This window comes from Spermophilus citellus, assembly GCF_964194105.1.
Source record: "Spermophilus citellus genome assembly, chromosome: 5".
Lineage (NCBI taxonomy): Eukaryota > Metazoa > Chordata > Mammalia > Rodentia > Sciuridae > Spermophilus > Spermophilus citellus.
The window spans coordinates 92578725-92599881 of record NC_138186.1 but is presented as its reverse complement, the minus strand read 5'-3'; the positions used below and the strand labels follow the sequence as shown (position 1 = coordinate 92599881).

The following is a 21157-nucleotide window of genomic DNA, read 5'->3' as shown; positions in this document are numbered from 1 at the left end:
TGTGTTGAAGACCTCTAAAACACTGTGTGAGCTTCAAAATTGATCCCCAATCCAAATAGTGTATTTTTTTCTTGTGGCCTAATAAGTTAAACGAGTTATGATCCTTATTCTCATCACATAAAGCCTTAAGTTTCTGTGTCTCCTCTTTGATCTTCTTAATCATGAAGACATTATTTCCCATTTTGCTGCAAGGGACCTCTTGACATTTAATGTTACATTTGAAACTCTCCAGTCATGAATTTCAGACCACATTGAGAAGGGCTGTAGAAGGCTTTTGGCTAAGTAAGCTTTCTCAGACAGTAATGTTGGGGAGGGAATGCCTGTTTGGGGCCAGTCCCAGAAACTGCAGTGTCTAATTCAATCCCTGACAAAGCAGAAGAAGGAGGCTCATCTTATAAATTACAATATAATGCCAGATAATCTCACCATGTTGTCTTGGAAGATAGATAGATAGATAGATAGATAGATAGATAGATAGATAGATAGATAGATCGATAGATTTTTTTTTCTCCTAAGCCAGGCTTCCCCTTCAGCTCTACATAAGCCGCCTCTGACTTCCATTGACGTATGCAAGAGCTTCAGTCAGTGAAGATAACTCATGGAGCCTGCATTTCTGGAGGAAGATGGCAAGATACAGGTCTTATAATGAACCAGACAGACACCAACAGTTTGTGGCCTTTAGCTGATTTTAAAAGATGCTGGGTTCCCTAGCAAAATGTGGTTAGGATTTTGTCATTTCCATGTATTCAATGCTCCATTAACCAGAAAAGTCCAGTTAACATTATAGTATACTAATGATTGAATTGTAACAGGTCATATTTATGTCCATCCATGTCCATTGTTTCATTATTTGTTAAGTAATCATCCAGACTCTTCTTTCCAGTTAATCTTATGGTATAAGTGGATATATTTGCAAAGGGCCTAATTATCATAATTTTAGCCAAATAGTTTCATGTATTAAAGATCCACAGCTTAGTCAGTATGCCGAGGCTCAGAGATGAATTTCTCAGGAGTGGATTATGTCAATCTATGGGAGTACTTCCTATTACAGACCTTCAGAGATAACCTACACAATCCCATCAGTGGCCTCTGGGCATGCAGTTATTTTTCAGCTATAGAAGATATCCTACACTAACTAAGCCACCTACATTTCTATGTTTGCAAACATTATAGATGTGCATTTTTTCTTTCAAACATAATATCTGCAATTTCTGTACTTGTCACTGGTAGATGCATTGTTACTTAGGGTTGTATAAGAAAAAGAAAGTCCTACTTAAGCCTTGAATATTTTTATGCACAATCAGCCATTTGTGGTTCTTCCTTTAAAAATAATCAACTAAAGAAACATGAATTTATGCATGAACAGCAGAGAAATAGATGCATCTGTAACCATACTTAAAATAAACATTTAGGCATAATAATGTTTATAATAATTATAAGCTCTTTCAGTTATGGAAGGCCTCATTTGTGCCAGGGCCTGCTGGACCATTTATGTATTTTATCACTAATCCCTGTAAACACTGGTGGGCAGAACTGGAAGGAACTGGGGCTGGGAGAGGGAATCCAGCTAGTAGGTACTGAGGAGGGAATCATCTCATCTGTCCCAGGACCTAGAGCCTGTGTCTTTCTGCTCACCCACTCCCTTCAGCTGTGTACAAAATGCTATCTTCTTGCTCTAATTTCTTGTCCTTTCTCTCTGTTTAATGCATTTAACCTCCAATTCTCCAGTCTTTTTATATCAACTGGATTCACCTTTCTGGACCTTCCTAGGTACACTTGATACACCTGGCTTTTCTTTGAGCTTAGATTGTAAACCTGCCACTTGGAATGCTGAAGGCCCTCATTACTACATGTGCCCTGCTACTTCCATACCAAAGGTGTTCATGACGTGGAGAAGATTGGTGAACAGTTCTGTCAAGAACTGCTCTTGGCTTTCCAAGGGGCTTAAAGTAAAAAGCCCAAGCTTATGGTAAAATATCACATAGTATCCTCCTCCAAGTGCTCTTCCTATGGTTATAAAATCTTCCAAAGCCATTCTTTTGCTTTTCTTTAAAATAAACAGGTTAATTACAATTTTATGATCCCTATTTCTTTCCAGCAAGTCCAAACAATAGACCTAAGAAATTATTGGTGTTTAAAACCAATATATTAGCATGTTTTTCTTTTTGAAGATTTGTATGTCTTACATATTATATTTTCGAAAGGATGTTGGGAGACTAAATGGTTAAAGAAAATTAGCATCTGTTTAAATATTTGGTACCTCTCTGACTAGTCTTTTAACTGTTTTTGATTATTCCAAGTCATAATGTTCTTTACTGAACTGACTAAACTATGCCAATATAACTTAGATTACTTTTTAAACTTATAGACAAAAATTCTTTCCTGAGGTTTTAGACCAGTTTCTCATCTGTCCCGTTGGCTCTCCTCATCTGGCAGGGCTTTTCCTCTAATCAAAGGATGATTTCTCTTTACAAGTAGGGTTTTAATTTGCCATTCTAACTCTTCTTTCTCCTCTTTGCAATTAATCCAAAAGAAGGAATGTACTTTCTTCTCAACAAGATAGGGTGGCTGCATCATTCAAGCTATTAAATCTGGCTTAAAATTGGAATATTACAGAGTCCTTCTTTAAATAAAGTTACCATAGCAATTATCTCTCACTGTAATTAGATGGAAGAGAGCTTTTATGATAAAAAAAAAAATACTAGGCTCAGAGACAAAGACTTGATTGCAAACCTGGCCTTGTTACTAGCTTATATCCATGAACAAAAGTTATGCAACTTCTCTGAACCTCAATTTCTCGTTTATAATTTGGGGGCATTAAATTACATATTTAATTCAAGTGGATTTTCTAAGAATTTAGTGAGATGAGACCATGCCTGGCACCTGATTTATTCACTGCATTAAAAAAATTAACATTTTCTTAAGAGCTTATACAATTACTACTATTACTATTACTACTATTAAAAAAAATAAATGCCTTGTTGATACATAAATGGAAAAGACAGAATGTACAATTCACAAAAAAGAAAAATAGTTATTAAACATTTGGGAGATGTTTAAACTCATAGCAATTAAATAAATTCAGACAAAAGCATTGAGATATTGTTCTCTTATTAAATTATCACTAAGAAAGACCTAATTCTAGAATTTTTACTTGGTTGAGCTCATTGTCAATAAATGCATCAATTACATACCATACCTTTCAATCTGGGAATTCTGTTTCTGGGATTCTCCTAAGGGAATATTCCAAAGTATGGACAAACAGATCTATAAACATGACAATAATTATTTTAATACTACTGATGAGCTTAATAAACCTTAGAAAGATCTGAATTTATAATGGATTGAGTTATGATGGACTGTTTTGCAGCTATAAAGAATTAAAATTTGCTGAGTGGCATGTAAAAATATCATAAAATGTGCACATATACGCAATGTTAAAAAATACATCTTTAAACTACTTGGAAAAATAGACCAAAATGATAACTATATTGGAATATTATAGTTTCTGTTTCTGGAATATTATGTTTCTGTTTCCCTAGAACTTTTGTAAGGTTAATATTAACTTTAAGGTTCAAATTGGTCTTAGTTTAAATATATTCAGTCTGATAAAAACTTTGAGTGCCTATTCTGTGTCTAGAAAAACTATTATAGCTGTTATAGCATTCTGGAAAATGATCAAGTCTACTCATTTTTACTCCAGGGCAATGTAGCTCAGTGGCTCAGCATCCCTCCTTTCAATCCCTAGAATCCAAAAAAAAAAAAAAAAAAAAGTGCTAGGGATGTGGCTCAGTGGTAAGGTGTTTGCCTAGCATGCATGAGGCCCTATGTTCCATCCCCAGCATGGGGAGAAAAAAAAAAAAAAGAGAGAGGAAAGGGGACAATAAGAAAGACAAAAAATGTGCTTAGTGGATTATTTAAAGTAAGTGCTTCATATACAACCTAGGATTGCAGGTGCTATTGTGCGTAACCTAAGCACTTAATGGCAGGCTGTCAGCCCAACCCTGTTTAATACAATGGTATTCCCAGGTAGTCACCTGCTTCAGGACACAGTTCAGAATTAACTTACTATACTATTAAGGTAATTCCACAGAAGAAAACTGGAAGGATCTCAGGTGATGTATGTTTACTGGAACATCAATGTAAGACTGAACAGAGCATCTCAATCCTGTGTCCAGTAGTAACTGGATTGATGTAAACTACACAAGATTGTTTGGCAAGTAATACTGCATTGCTTTTAGTTAAAATTTTTATTGAGAGAATTTTGTAAAGTCACATGTAGTATGTATGTGTTTGTGTATCCACCATCACAGGTTAGACATTGAACAATTCCATCAACATGAGGATCTCTCCTGTTATCCTCTGTAAGCATACCTTCTCTCTCTTCCCCAACATCCCAGGTCCTGGCAATCACTACTCTTTTCTCTCTTTGTAAAATTCTGTCATTTCAAAATGTTCTGTAAATGCAATTATACAGTATATAACCTTTAGAGATTGGCTTTTTAAACTCAGCATAATTCACTAGAGACTCTTACAAGTGTTGGTATGTATCAACAATTTGCTGCTTTTTATTGCTGACTATTAGTATTCCATGGTATGGATCTGCCATTGTGCTTAAACATTCACCTGAACTGATTTCAGATTTTGACTATTAAAATGTTCTGGTTTCCATAAACTTTCATGTACAGGTTTTTATGTGAACGTAAGTTTCTGTTTTTCTGGGGCAAATTCCAAGGCTGCAATTTTTGGGTCATATAGTAATTTCATGTTAAATTTTAAAGGAAACTGTTTTTCAGAATGGCTATTCCATGTTATATCTCCCCCAACAATGTATAAAATATTTGGTTTCTTTGCCAGTTTTTTTGTCATGTGAAGCCTTATTTTGAATTCAAATTTGTGACAGTCTTCTTCATTTGAATTAACCAAATGATTTTGCTAAAGAGACCCATGTGGAGTGACTAGATTTAGAAAGAAAACCCCCATCAGGACCCATTAGAATCTGTCTTTTCCCTGCTCCCAACACACAAAAACTTCGTTTACTTAATTCTTCCCCCATCACCTTTCTTTTCCTTTTTCATTTCTAGCTTCCACGAATGAGAGAAAACATACAACCCCCTTCACTTATAAACTCACTGTATATGGTATATCAAATTAAAAAGCTGCACATCAGAGGAAGCAATCAACAGAGTAAAGAGACAACCTACGGAACAGGAGAAGATATATCCCCACTATTCATCTGACAAAGAGTTAATATCTGGAATATTTAAAGAACTCAAAAAAATTAACAATAAAAAAAAAACAAGTAAAAATGGGCAAATGATCTGAGTAGGTACTTCTCAATAGAAGAAATACAAACAAAACAAATTTATGAAAAAATGCTCAATATTATTGACAGGGAAATGCAAATCAAAACTACAGTAAGATACCGTCTCACCCAAGTAAGAATGGATGTTATAATAATAATAATAATAATAATAATAATAATAATTAATTCTGGCAAGGATGTGAAGCAAAAGGAATTCTTATTCACTGTTGGTAGGGATGCAAATTAGTATAGCCACTGTAGAGAATAGTATGGGGGTTCCTTAAGAAACTAAAAACAGATCTACCGTATGATCAAACGATCTCTCTTCCTGGTATCTATCTAAAGGAATTAAAATCAACATAGAGATAACCAAAAGTCTGTGTTTATTTTGGCACTATTCACAATAGCTAAGATATGGAATTCGCCTAGGTGCCCATTATGTTAAATAAAATAAGCTGGACATAGAAAGACAAGTGCCACATGTTCTCTCTCATATTTGGAAGCTTAAAAAAGTCCACCTGAAAGTAGAATAGTGATTACTAAGGACTGGGAAAGGGGAAGAGTAGGCCAAGGGTGGTTGGATTTGATCAGTGAATGTCATATGCACATATGGAAACATTACCCTGAACTCTATTAGTATACACCATTATTACATGTTTTTTAAAAAAAGAAATGGTTCTGGGCTTAATTTGATTCTTCCTCTCATATTTGACAATTTTATTGTCTTCTAGAGGGGGAAAATGTAGTTTTTAAATTTTATTTTTTTAAAAGGGATCTTTTGACACCCAAACCAGTGCCTTTAGTTTATACTGGTCTAGAATGCAACTCAGTTTGTTGAAGTAAAGAGAGGACCTGTGAACCCTCTTTCAATTAGCTGAATCACGTAAGTCAGATGATTTGCTCAGCATCAATGGCTCTCAAACTGTAGGAGCAATAGAATTACCTGGAGGGTCTATTAAAACTCTATTTACTGCGCCCCTTCCCAGAGTTTCTGATTCAGTCGGTCTGGAGTGGGGAAGGATAACTCACCATTCTAACAAGTTTCCAAGTGCTGCCAATGTTGCTGGTCCAGAGACAACATGTTGAGAACCACTGGGCTAGACTATGCTAATGTCTCAATATCTAATATCCCCCCTCCCAAAACCCTCAAATTTGCTTTCTGATGAAATAAATCATGCATTTGTCCCTCCCCAACTCAATAAATACAGATACATAGTGAAATATAGCAAAGCCATTAAAATTATTCTAAAAAAATATTGTCACATGAAAATCATCACCATGTTTTATAAAATTACATATATAGAAATGTCCAGGTATACATAGAAAATAAAAACCTAGAAAGATATCCAAAATGTTAACAGTAGTTATCCCTGAGCAATGAAGCTCCCAAAGTTGTATTTTCCTTTTTGTGTGTGCTTTTTTGTATTTTCTAACTTGTTTATAATTTATATAATCATAATCAGTTATTAAAACAGACATTATAGTAGGCAATGTAAGTCTTTCCCCAAGCCTAACAATTGCGGTAAAGACCTTGTTGAATATCCACAACAGAAGTAAAGCTGTTTTATGAGATAAAATCATCCAAGGCAAGTTTTAAAAGTAGCTATGACTTTCTTCAGTCCTTTCCCTAAAAAGTGTGGTGGATCACTTGGTGCCATCCTTTCTACTTCACAGAGTTCTGTACTTGTGCACCCAGGTAGTCTTGACCTCAGAGCCCCTCGTTAGCATCTCATATTACTAATTGCATAATATTTTCATGGCATTTTCTCACTTTTGACCAGAGGGATCTTCAACCACAATCTCACAAATTATTCTCTACTTTATCCTTGATACAGTGGGTCAGAAAGTGTTTTATCTGGATGAAGTTTCTTCTTTGGTTGGATCTCTTTTAAAAGAATTTATATTTATAGATAAATTAGGAATTTATTATCACTGAAATAAACCTGTTTAAATGTCAGAAAGCAATCATCTGCTATAGAAAATTATTTTGTTCCCAGTAGGAAGGTTCATGTACCCTCCTGGGATTTCCAATTTTGCTGATATCCTAAGTGTATCTGTTTCTTCAGCATTTAACATGGCTTCCTTTAAAGATGTTATATTAAAATAGTTTTGCTGCTGAAGTCTTCTTTCCTCAAAAAATGGAAGATATTCAAATAAATTGATTCTATAGACCTCCAGTAATTCTGTTTCTGACTAAACTTGTTTGTTGGGGCATGTCACCAGTAGGTAGCACAGTGATAATTTTCAAAACACCTCTCTAGTCCAGAGCTACAGTGGTACCACTGTTCTCATTTGCCAAATTTCCACTTCGATAATCCACAGAAAGGAGGAAGAAAAGGAGCTTTGAAGGGGATGTGGCTCAGTGGTCAAGTGCCCCTGAATTCAATCCCTCTCACCCCCAAAAAACAACAAAAGCACCTATTTATTTATTTATTTATTTTATTGGTTGTTCAAAACATTATAAAGATTGAAGAATCACATTGGTTACACATCCACATTTTTACATAATGCCATATTAGTAATTGTTGTATTCTGCTACCTTTCCTATCCTCTACTATCCCCCCTCTCCTCCCCTCCCATCTTCTCTCTCTACCCCATCTACTGTAATTCATTTCTCTCCTTGTTTTTTTTTTTTCCCCATTCCCCTCACAACCTCTTATATGTAATTTTATATAACATTGAGGGTCTCCTTCCATTTCCATGCAATTTCCCTTTTCTCTCCCTTTCCCTCCCACCTCATGTCTCTGTTTAATGTTAATCTTTTCCTCCTGCTCTTCCTCCCTGCTCTGTTCTTAGTTGCTCTCATTATATCAAAGAAGACATTTGGCATTTGTTTTTTAGGGATTGGCTAGCTTCACTTAGCATAATCTGCTCTAGTGCCATCCATTTCCCTGCAAATTCCATGATTTTGTCATTTTTTAGTGCTGCGTAGTACTCCATTGTGTATAAATGCCACTTTTTTTATCCATTCATCTATTGAAGGGCATCTGGGTTGGTTCCACAGTCTAGCTATTGTGAATTGTGCTGCTATGATCATTGATGTGGCAGTATCCCTGTAGTACGCTCTTTTAAGGTCTTCAGGGAATAGTCTGAGAAGGGCAATAGCTGGGTCAAATGGTGGTTCCATTCCCAGCTTTCCCAGGAATCTCCATACTGCTTTCCAAATTGGCCTCACCAATTTGCAGTCCCACCAGCAATGTACAAGTGTACCCTTTTCCCCACATCCTCGCCAGCACTTGTTGTTGTTTGACTTCCTAATGGCTGCCAACCTTACTGGAGTGAGATGGTATCTTAGGGTGGTTTTGATTTGCATTTCTCTGACTGCTAGAGATGGTGAGCATTTTTTCGTGTATTTGTTGATTGATTGTATGTCCTCCTCTGAGAAGTGTCTGTTCAGGTCCTTGGCCCATTTGTTGATTGGGTTATTTGTTTTCTTATTGTTTAATTTTTTGAGTTCTTTGTATACTCTGGATATTAGGGCTCTTTCTGAAGTGTGAGGAGTAAAAATTTGTTCCCAAGATGTAGGCTCCCTGTTTACCTCTCTTATTGTTTCTCTTGCTGAGAAAAAAACTTTTTAGTTTTAAGTAAGTCCCATTTGTTGATTCTTGTTATTAACTCTTGTGCTATGGGTGTCCTATTAAGGAATTTGGAGCCCGACCCCACAATATGTAGATCGGAGCCAACCTTTTCTTCTATCAGACGCTGTGTCTCTGATTTGATATCAAGCTCCTTGATCCATTTTGAGTTAACTTTTGTGCATGGTGAGAGAAGGGGATTCAGTTTCATTTTGTTGCAAATGGATTTCCAGTTTTCCCAGCACCATTTGTTGAAGATGCTATCCTTCCTCCATTGCATGCTTTTAGCCCCTTTATCAAATATAAGATAGTTGTAGTTTTGTGGATTGGTTTCTGTGTCCTCTATTCTGTACCATTGGTCCACCAGCCTGTTTTGGTACCAGTACCATGCTGTTTTCGTTACTATTACTCTGTAGTACAGTTTGAAATCTGGTATTGCTACACCTCCTGATTCACACTTCCTGCTTAGAATTGCTTTTGCTATTCTGGGTCTTTTATTTTTCCATATGAATTTCATGATTGCTTTATCTATTTCTATAAGAAATGCCGTTGGGATTTTGATTGGCATTGCATTGAACCTATAGAGAACTTTTGGTAATATCGCCATTTTGATGATGTTAGTTCTGCCTATCCATGAACAGGGTATATTTTTCCATCTTCTAAGATCTTCTTCTACTTCTCTCTTGAGGGTTCTGTAGTTTTCATTGTATAAATCTTTCACCTCTTTTGTTAGGTTGATTCCCAAGTATTTAATTTTTTTTTTTTGAGGATATTGTGAATGGGGTGGTTTTCCTCATTTCCAGTTCAGAAGAACAAAAGCACCTTTTAAATTTATGGGTGATAATATCATAGTTTATTTGTTGAGGGAGGGAGCACTGCTTTATAGCATGCATTTCTCCACTCACCATATATTAGTACAGTTATTTCCTGTCAAATATGTTTTGTGCTTGAGGCAGTATATTTTTATGTAATACCTGAAGACTGTTGCCATATAAATGTTTGCTCCATGGGTTGCCAAGGTTAGCAGCGTTTCTCATATTGGAAGTGTCACTGCTGGCTTTTAATCTGGGTGTCCACTGAGGAACATGGTTAGGCTTAGCTTAACTGTTTCCCAAGTAGATGAGAATCAACGGCCTGTTAAGCTATAGGCACAATATCATAGTGTGTCCATGGCTTATAAAAATTAAAAATGATGGTTTCACTTGCAAACCTCCGTCTCCCTTTTTCCTTGCTTTTTAAAAGTTCTTACAGAACTTGGGCAGAATCTATGGGTTTGGAAGGCTGCACTTAGGTTCCTTATTCTACTGTTTTGGGCCCTGGTTAAGTACACATATATTTGTTGCCAGTTTAAAGGGACTGGGTCTTATTCCTCGTTGGGCTGCTTGTCACATTTTTGGTCTTTTGTTCTGTCCTTCCTGTTTGCCTGTGATTCCTTTATCAAGCCAGTTTCTTTCTATGGGAATAAGTATGTGCCAAGCTCTGCTCCATGCCAGGTTTTATTGTGCTTCCCCCCCACCCCCGAAGAATTCATAATTAAAATAATAATTTCCTCCTTCAGGGTACTGCCTCAGAAGTCTCTCTTCCTTTCATAATTCAAGATGTTTCCTTCTCCTGGCAGCTGATAGGCATCCATCTCAAATTTATCCCACCTAACTAGAATCATCTCATTACTTGACCAGCTCCCCTATTCCTATGTTAGCTTCAGGAGGGAGACCCTTCTCCTCAGTGTGGTCCCTGACTGGGACATGGAAGGTACCTAACCACTGGTGAGTGAAGCCAGCCAGCCCACTCTGAGAGAGGAATACTTACGCTGTTTATCCAGTGCAGAAAGTTGGATCAAGGTACCATCAACACTGGCCTGCTTAATGCTGAATTACTGACTTAGTAAAAACTACTTAATTTCAATATTATTTTAAGGGTCAAAATATATTTGATAAATGCTATAAAGTCAGGTATTTTATTATTTTTGTACTTATATTTATATTATATATTTTATTTTGTGAATGATGCTTATATCCTAAAACTGGATTTTACAATAAAATGTATATTTTACCACATAAAGCATAGAATGTAAACTCTCCTTTTCCATGCAATAAAGGCAATCCATTTCAGAACACAACTTAAAACATGAGCTGTATCTAGGAAAAAAAAAAAAACCACAAATTAAAATGAAAAGTAAGGTTGGGAATGAAGTTTAGTGGTAGAATACTTACCTAGCATGCCTGATGCCCTTAGGTTTGGTCTCCAGTACTGCAAAAGAAAAATAAAACTATGCATTAAAGTTAACAATGTGCTTTATTAGGGACATTTCCAGTATTTTATCAGTCGTGTTTAGCATACCCCAAAGCATTACATAGGTTTAAAAAATGCTAATTTTATCCTGTACCATCTGCCTTAATGGCATATCTTTTAATTAATTGAAATTCCAAATCTCTATTGCAGAATAAGAAGTTAACAATATCACTTTGTTAACTAAGATTAAAAAATTAAAAGTCATTAACATGTTACACATATGTATTAAAGCATTATAGATAACATTTGGTCAGCAGTTGTGTCAGTCCAGCTGTTTGTTGATTTAAGAAGAATGTTTTTAGATGATAAGTCAAAGCAGGGACATTATTTGTAGACATCTTGATTCCCCCTTTCATTCCAAGTGTCCATCTTCAAGTGGATAGAACTCTTGAGAGTCACAGCTTACAACCATAGGAGAGAGTCTCATCTTCCACTGTCTTTAGTAATTATTTATATTTTGTTATTATATTCCAGAAATATTACACTAACAGAGCCTGAAACTACAGCTGTATTCATAGAGTCTGGAGGCTTTAAAGTTTTACTTTGGGGAATAAAATTAAAAGATGAAATACAGAGATTTTTCTCAGTGTAGCAGAACAAAATAAAATTATCCCCTCTTAAAATAAATGGTAGTTAGGGGAAGCAATTTTTCCTGTCATGGATAAAAGCTAAGGAACACAAAATCAGCATTTGAAATGTTAACTCACAGTGTTTTAAGTAAAAAGAAACTAGAATGCATTGTTCAGTACCTTTTCCCAAGGATGATTGCAGTTTCTTGTTTTTAAGACCTGAAAAAAGCATCATATATTTGGTAGGCCAAACTATAAAAACTAGAGATGATATGAAAACATTAGGTCGAATGTTCAAGTTTTTCTTTTTTTGGTGGGGGGTTCCATTTTACATTGCTTAATCAGCTCAGCCTCTCCTGTAGTTGAGTTAAGAGTCCCAGGCATGCCAAAGAAAAGCAAACTTTTGATATTTGTGGCCATATTGAACATTCAAAGTCCCTATGCCTCTAGTTTTGTCGCATTCACCTACAAAGTTACTGTGGCAAAAGCATGAATTTAGAATCAAAATTTTCTTCTAAACTCATTGTTGCCACTTAACAGTGGTAAGTTTTGGTAGCCTGTACAAGGCATTTTATTTATAAACTTCTGCTTCCTCATTTGTAATGAAAGTTTCAAAAGCCTGTTTTTACCTAAGTCTAGGGCTGTGCTAAGGACAAAAGGAGTCAAAATAAGCTTAGTGTACTAAGAAGTGTTTTTTCACAAGTTTCAGGTAGGTCCTGTTGTAATTCCCATTTCACAGGTAGGGAAAGGTTGAAAAAAGCTAACAAGTCTAATAAAGAACACATGGCTAATAAATGAGAGATCTGATTCCAAAAGAAACTACTGTAATTACACTTATTCAACCTTGGCACTACTGATATCTTGGGGCTGGTATTTCTTTGTTGTGGGGACTGTTTTGTTCATTTGAGGATGTTTAGTGACATATCTGCCTCTCCCACTAGTTATCAGCAGTCACCTCCTTCCAGTTGTTCACAGCCAAGGGTGTCTCCAGACACTACAAAATATCCCCTGGTGGGCAGACCTTAAGTTGAGAAAAGCTGGTCTGTATGATTCTGGAGCTAAAGTTCTTAACCAATTTCATAATGATATTTATTAGTATTATCATTATGCTGAGTAGTTCCTGTTTAGAATACTTGTATGACATAGCAATTTGCGGAATTAAAAAAGAGATAACAACTGATTTTCATCCATCATCTTCCTGTTTCCAAATATAAGCAGAGGCATTGTCTCCTTTGTAAGTTGGCTAGCTTCCTGTCCCTGCAAACAGAATATCACCTGCCAAGGGTGCCATCTGCAAAGGGCCCAAAGTCCGACTCAGAGACCTCTGGTCTCCCTTCTAGTTTAATTCTGTACTCATTCCCTAATGGGCCACGCTGGTTTGTTTTGAACAGCCCTTAGCCATCTGGCATATTTGTGGACTTCTAATATTTGTTATCAGCCAGGATGGGAGAAAGAAACACATGGATTTTCGTAATCACTATCTCATTCGATCTTCACAATAAGCCCCTGAGGTTTGTATTGATTGTCTGTGTTTACATTTTACTTAGGAATCTTAACCTTTTTCTTTGCTTGTTCCTTCAACTTTGGTGTGCTCATTGCAAAACTTGATATAGAAACTCAGCGGGAAGTTGATGTGGAAACTCAGCAGGTGCCTTTGTTACCAGCACTTTATGAAGAGTAACATCCTTCTGAATTACTCAACATGAAGCAGATGCCTTCTGCCCTGCATGACTCTTCCTTTTTCCTTCCCCCTTAACATGGATCATTAAATACATGCCTCCTTTTATTGCACTGGGGACTTAGGAATCGACTTTCACTTTCCTGACACTGTGTATAGGTGTCCCATATTTCTCCAAGAATGGAATGTTTTTACTTCTGTTTCTCACCCTTCCCAACCCTGCAAAATGGCTAACTGCAAGCTTTCCAACCCTCCCATGCCTTCCCATTGTTATCTCTACATTTGACACTTCCTGATATTAGCATTATTCCCAACATATTGTCACCTTGCAACTAGAACTTTTTAAACATTCATCAATGTTTGTTTCTGTGTTATTAAAACTATTGGGAAATTAGATGCATTTTTCCTAGGCCTCATTCATAGTTCGAAAATATTTTGCACATAGCCTGTATGAATTAAATTTTCTTTTGAACTCTTAAGTTTTAAGATGAATTGCTACTGACAAACACAATAAATATAATTGTATATGATTAAAAGTATCAGCATGACCCGAGAAGAGGCTGATGTAATTAGCAACAGTGATGAGGATCTAGAATTGTCTAGGAATCTTTGAGACTCAGAATTTGGCTTATGGAAGGTCCAAAACAGTAGTTTGAGCCAATGGGAAAGAAAACTGGATTATTTCATGGCAATATAACTTTAGTGTCAATTAAAACTTTATATTTTTTCTTCATTTCAAGTGTGTGTGAATCATTCTTAATTACTCCATGGTTCATTTAAAAAAGACTAATTGGTTCTTGCTATAAAATGCAATGTCTAGCTTGACTGAGTCATTTTTCTTTTGAGATCAGTATGCATCCTTATTGACTAGTCTTTCTAATTTTGCTTTGACATGCATGCAGCCATTTCATCATGTTCTATCAGCAATTAATTGTGGGGTTTTTCTTCCTTTTCCAGGTGGCCTTTTTGAAGATGTAACTGTTGGAACTGAGGCATCCACCCACCCCCAACAACAGACAGACAGCTCCAGGGCAGAGCACACTGAAGGCCAGCAGTCAGCTCTGTGGGCATGGATTACAAAGACAGGAACCAGGGCTGCAGAATGACAGTACTGCACTAAAGTTTTGAGTTTACTTGTTTACATATATTATCTAAGAAAAGGGCTGACTTTAGATCTTTGAAAACCCAGCACTGTGAAGAAAGTTGTAGAGGCAGGTTGTCAGCAGGGTAAGTATAGAAGTTACATTGCTACTTTCCACAGAGAGGAGCATTCAAATCTGTGCTGTGTCAGCACCACCTGGGAGGATATTAGCTAACAGAGACCCATCTGTCCTATGTGGAATGTGCAAGGAACACCATTGGTGGAACTCAGTGTAAATTCTAGGAAATAAACTTTAAAGAGCTTCTCAGGTTTGTTTAAAACAGATTTTAAATAACAAAAATACAGTGCTTTTTGTACCTTACTCAGAAAAGATGCTCAGTAAATGTTTGTTGAATGAGTAATTATCCAATTAAAAATTTTCCTGAGTTTGCAAACCTGCATGTGTTCTTTTTGTTCTTTATTTTCTTTACCTCATACTATTGCAAATTAATAATAATAATAATAAAAAAGTACTCACTGGCATCCTGGTACAGTTGTTTGTGTACCAGAACAGGAGGTGAGGAAAATACTGAATGAGAATAATGGAGCTGGGTGGAATCAGAGAGTTCAGGTCAGCTCTTCATTTTACAGACAAGGATTGAAACTTGCCCAGAATCACACCACTAGGCTCAAGGTTGGGCCTGGAGCCAGGTGGATCCACCTCCTCTGCTTGTGACCTCCTCCACCTCTCTCTGACATCCTTCATTCCCACTGTGCAATCAAGACTCATCTTTGTGGGCTGGAGATGTGGCTCAAGCGGTAGCGCGCTCGCCTGGCATGCGTGCGGCCCGGGTTTGATCCTCAGCACCACATACCAACAAAGATGTTGTGTCCACCGAGAACTAAAAAATAATAAATATTAAAAAAAAAATTCTTTCTCTCTCCTCTTTCACTCTCTCTTTAAAAAAAAAAATATTAAAAAAAAAAGACTCATCTTTGTGTTTGCAACTGTCCCTGCTGCTGATCAAGCCTTTTGGCATTAATCCTAGCCTACAGACCATCTACCTAATACTTCTTCCCTCAAAGACCTGAGTTGACACCATAGTTTCCTAACTTTCTTAGCACAGGTGTCATGTGGCATTATGATTTTGTGAACTGGCCATGATTTCTTCTTCCTTTACTTCAACCAAACCCTTGTTCTGCCAGCAGAGCAGTGGGGTAGCTCCTCTAATTCTGTAACTGGTGGACTGACCTAAGAGTAAAACCCATCTGTTGGATCCTGCTGCATCACTTTATTAAGCACAGTTTGAAACATTGATGTTCTTAGTGTTATGTCCAACACTCACAGACACAGAGAATTAGTTTGGCTTTACTACTAATAGGCTCCCAAACATCATGCTGACTTTTCATGGTTTTGATTTCTGTCATATCAGTTATAGAGCTGGGTTTCTCATGCTCAGCAATGTTTTCATTTTGGCCTAAACAATTCTTTGTTGGGAGAGGCTGCCCTGTGCATTGGAAGATGTTTAGCACCAGATGTCAGTAGCACATTCTCCTCCTCCTCCTCCACTTTGACTTGCAATGACCAAAAATATCTGCAGATGTTGCAATTATTGGCAAAATCAGTTGTAGATGAGAATACTGCTGTAGAAGATGTGGCCTGAGAAGTAAGGTTTGGTGAGTCTTAGTGTACTTTTGTTTTCACAAATGAATATATTCATGATGAACACCTTCGTTTGTGACTGCTTCTTAGAGTTTAGTTTATATTATCTAATGGTAGAAATTGGAATAAATTAGATGAAGCAGAGTTCAGCCTGTGCATACAAACAATTTTCTTCAGAGGTAGTTTTTCTCCCTCTGGAGAAAAAAATGTGCATAACCATATTAACATACATTTATGATTTAGATAGTGCAGAACTCATGATTCAAGCAATAACTTTGTTCTGCTCAAGAAACTTAGCTAGAATATTCTGATTTACTAATCTTGTCTTCTGAAGTAAAGTTGAGTGTCAACCTTACCTCTTTCTGAGGTCTTAGGAAGAGCCAAGTCAACCTCTCTGTGGTGGCACAGTGTGGGGAGTGGAGGTGGAATGACTGAGAAACTCTGAGGGGCAGGGATAAGGGGGTGGGGTGTCACAACACTCACACAGAACAGATAGTTACTGTGCTTGCATTTATATTTGTCAGAAACTTAAAACCTTGTTATGGTGAGGTTCTCAAGCTGGACAGGTCTCCACTGGTTCTTCCATGGTTGGGGAGGGAGAAGTACTACACTATAAAGTGCTATGTTTTAATATAATCTTCGAAAATAATCACCACACTTAGGGGAGAAAAAGTAAAGGAAGTGTGAAGGAAGGTGCTTTTTCAGACTAGGAACTTAAATATATATATTTAACTTAGTTCCCATATGTGGTCAAAATAATTCTATCCTATAAAGACTGACTATGGAGATACACATATTAAATGCCAATAGATTGCATAAAAACCACAGCCTATATAATTTTGCCCAAAGTAGCCTTACTAAGTGAGAACCTACTAATATTAACAAAACTTATGTGATTCCATTGATTCCAGGAAAGGGATCCAAGCAAAGCCAAATAGTCTGATATAATTGGCCTTACTCAACCCCTTTGATAATTAAGCTTGCTCAGTAGCTACTGTAATAAAAAGTGCTGACAGCGTTAAATAGTTGTGCATAATAGATAAAGCTAGCCTCATTGTTTTCTCTGTACATTTGTTTTTGTGCTTAATGTATAACAAAGATTAATTGGGGCCCATGTTTTGTTGTAATTTAGGGATGTAGAGATGACTGGTACACCTTAGTCTCTGGTTAGAAAAGAATCACCATTTATATTACACATCAGAAGGCTGTTTCACACTAATTGCTCATCTAAAAGCTCTACACATTTTTAAAATAATCTTAAATACTCAATCCACTTGGTGTGAACTCAATTTGACAATTTCTCTCTTTTGTATCTTGAGATACTTCAAGATTTCATCTGCTGAATCAGAGATCACCTGAATTACTTAATCTAGAAGGAAAAGTATGAAGGAGTTACATGGGAATAAGTTATTTTAAGAAGTAAATTCTCTAGTTTTAAGAACAGACAAATCTGCAAAAACATTTTAAAATACATTCAACCTGTACTAGTATTCTTATACTCTATTAATTAGTGTTTTTGTTGCAAATTTTAGTATTTCTAAATATACTCAAATCATGAACACCATCAGCAGGTAACTTAATTTAAAACAGTAGCAGCAGTAAGTTTTCCATTTGAGGGTTCTGGTTGAACATTTCCTAAACTCAAGAAGGACAGGGCTTGTTACTGTAATGGGAATGACAGCTCAAATTGCTGCCTAAGCATTAGAAGAATACACCACACCCAAATGGCTCCAGCTGGTGGCCAGAGGTAAGAACTCAGGGGCATCTCTCTGGCTAGGAGACTGGGCTTCCTACTGTCCTATTCTCATCTTTTTTTTTTTTATTGTTGGTTGTTCAAAACATTACATAGTTCTTGATATATCATATTTCACATTTTGATTCAAGTGGGTTATGAAATCCCATTTTTACCCCGTATACAGATTGCAGAATCACATCAGTTACACTTCCATTGATTTACATATTGCCATACTAGTGTCTGTTGTATTCTGCTGCCTTTCCTATCCTCTACAATCCCCCTACCCTCCCCTCCCCTCTTCTCTCTCTACCCCCTCTACTGTAATTCATTTCTCCCCCTTGTATTATTTTTCCCTTTCCCCTCACTTCCTCTTGTATGTAAATTTGTATAACCATGAGGGTCTCCTTCCATTTCCATGCAATTTCCCTTCCCTCTCGCTTTCCCTCCCACCTGTTATCCCTGTTTAATGTTAATCTTCTCATGCTCTTCGTTCCTACTCTGTTCTTAGTTACTCTCCTTATATCAAAGAAGACATTTGGCATTTGTTTTTTAGGGATTGACTGGCTTCACTTAGCATAATCTGCTCTCATGCCATCCATTTCCCTCCAAATTCTATGATTTTGTCATTTTTTAATGCAGAGTAATACTCCATTGTGTATAGATGCCACATTTTTTTTATCCATTCATCTATTGAAGGGCATCTAGGTTGGTACCACAGTCTTGCTATTGTGAATTGTGCTGCTATGAACATCGATGTAGCAGTGTCCCTGTAGCATGCTCTTTTTAGGTCTTTAGGGAATAGACCGAGAAGGGGAATAGCTGGGTCAAATGGTGGTTCCATTCCTAGCTTTCCAAGAAATCTCCATACTGCTTTCCAAATTGGCTGCACCAATTTGCAGTCCCACCAACAATGAGCAAGTGTACCCTTTTCCCCACATCCTCGCCAGCACTTGTTGTTGTTTGACTTCCTAATAGCTGCCAATCTTACTGGAGTGAGATGGTATCTAAGGGTGGTTTTGATTTGCATTTCTCTGACTGCTAGCGATGCTGAGCATTTTTTCATGTGCTTGTTGATTGATAGTATGTCCTCCTCTGAGAAGTGTCTGTTCAGGTCCTTGGCCCATCTGTTTATTAGGTTATTTGTTATCTTATTGTCTAATTTTTTGAGTTCTTTGTATACTCTGGATATTAGGGCTCTATCTGAAGTGTGAGGAGTAAAGATTTGTTCCCATGATGTAGGCTCCCTATTTACCTCTCTTATTGTTTCTTTTGCTTAGAAAAAACTTTTTAGTTTGAGTAAGTCCCATTTGTTGATTCTAGTTATTAACTCTTGTGCTATGGGTGTCCTATTGAGGAATTTGGGGCCCGACCCCACAGTATGTAGATCGTAGCCAACTTTTTCTTCTATCAGACGCTGTGTCTCTGATTTGATATCAAGCTCCTTGATCCATTTTGAGTTAACTTTTGTGCATGGTGAGAGAAGGGGATTCAGTTTCATTTTGTTGCAAATGGATTTCCAGTTTTCCCAGCACCATTTGTTGAAGATGCTATCCTTCCTCCATTGCATGCTTTTAGCCCCTTTATCAAATATAAGATAGTTGTAGTTTTGTGGATTGGTTTCTGTGTCCTCTATTCTGTACCATTGGTCCACCAGCCTGTTTTGGTACCAGTACCATGCTGTTTTTGTTACTATTTCTCTGTAGTAGAGTTTGAAGTCTGGTATTGCTATACCACCTGATTCACACTTCCTGCTTAGCATTGTTTTTGCTATTCTGGGTCTTTTGTTTTTCCATATGAATTTCATGATTGCTTTATCTATTTCTACAAGAAATGCCGTTGGGATTTTGATTGGCATTGCATTAAACCTATAGAGAACTTTTGGTAATATCGCCATTTTGATGATGTTAGTTCTGCCTATCCATGAACAGGGTATATTTTTCCATCTTCTGAGATATTCTTCAATTTCTCTCTTTAGGGTTCTGTAGTTTTCATTGTATAAGTCTTTTACCTCTTTTGTTAGGTTGATTCCCAAGTATTTTATTTTTTTTTTGAGGATATTGTCAATGGAGTGTTTTTCCTCATTTCCATTTCAGAGGATTTGTCGCTGATATACAGAAATGCCTTTGATTTATGCGTGTTGATTTTATATCCTGCCACTTTGCTAAATTCATTTATTAGCTCTAATAGTTTCTTTGTAGACCCTTTTGGGTCTGCTAGGTATAGAATCATGTCATCTGCAAATAGTGATAATTTAAGTTCTTCTTTTCCTATTTTTATGCCTTTAATTTCTTTCGTCTAATTGCTCTGGCCAGTGTTTCGAGAAGTATGTTGAACAGAAGTGGTGAGAGAGGGCATCCCTGTCTTGTTCCAGATTTTAGAGGGAATGCCTTCAATTTTTCTCCATTCAGAATGATGCTAGCCTGAGGCTTAGCATAGATTGCTTTTACAATGTTGAGGTATGTTCCTGTTATCCCTATTTTTTCGAGAGTTTTGAACATAAAGGGATGCTGTACTTTGTCGAATGCTTTTTCTGCATCTATCGAGATGATCATATGGTTCTTAATTTTAAGTCTATTGATGTGGTGAATAACATTTATTGATTTCCGTATATTGAACCAGCCTTGCATCCCAGGGATGAATCCTACTTGATCATGATGCACAATTTTTTTGATATGTTTTTGAATCCGATTCGCCACAATTTTATTGAGGATTTTTGCATCTAGGTTCATTAGAGATATTGGTCTGTAGTTTTCTTTCTTTGAAGTGTCTTTGTCTGGTTTAGGAATCAGGGTGATGTTGGCCTCGTAGAACGAATTTTGAATTTCTCCCTCTTTGTCTATTTCCTGAAATAGCTTGAAAAGTATTGGTATTAGTATCTCTTTAAAGTTTTTGTAAAACTCTGCTGTGTACCCATCCGGTCCTGGGCTTTTCTTAGTTGGTAGTCTTTTGATGGTTTCTTCTATTTCTTCAATTGATATTGGTCTGTTTAGGTTGTCTATATCCTCCTGACTCAATCTGGGCAGATCATATGACTTAAGAAATTTATCGATGCCTTCACTATCTTCTATTTTATTGGAGTATAAGGATTCAAAATAATTTCTGATTATCTTCTGTATTTCTGAAGTGTCTGTTGTGATGTTGCCTTTTTCATCCCATATGCTAGTAATTTGAGTTCTCTCTCTTCTTCTCTTTGTTAGCATGGCTAAGGGTCTGTCGATTTTATTTATTTTTTCAAAGAACCAACTTTTAGTTGTATCAA

General features: G+C 36.7%; 1 protein-coding gene across 4 annotated transcripts in view; it reads left to right on the top strand.

The window, feature by feature from the left end:
* The window catches only part of UBE3D (ubiquitin protein ligase E3D), a 152195-nt gene extending 137224 nt beyond the window's left edge, over nt 1–14971 (top strand). The window contains exons 10-11 of one of the 4 annotated variants that reach the window (XM_081293635.1): nt 4314–4364; nt 5085–5100. In XM_081293635.1, the coding sequence (XP_081149761.1) occupies nt 4314–4325 (12 nt within the window). In that variant the 3' untranslated portion in view covers nt 4326–4364; nt 5085–5100. Of the gene's footprint in view, nt 1–4313; nt 4365–5084; nt 5562–14376 lie in introns of those variants that run through there. The other 3 variants (XM_081293634.1, XM_081293636.1, XM_081293633.1) reach the window with 3 other exon arrangements.
* The last annotated feature ends 6186 nt before the right edge of the window (nt 14972–21157 follow it).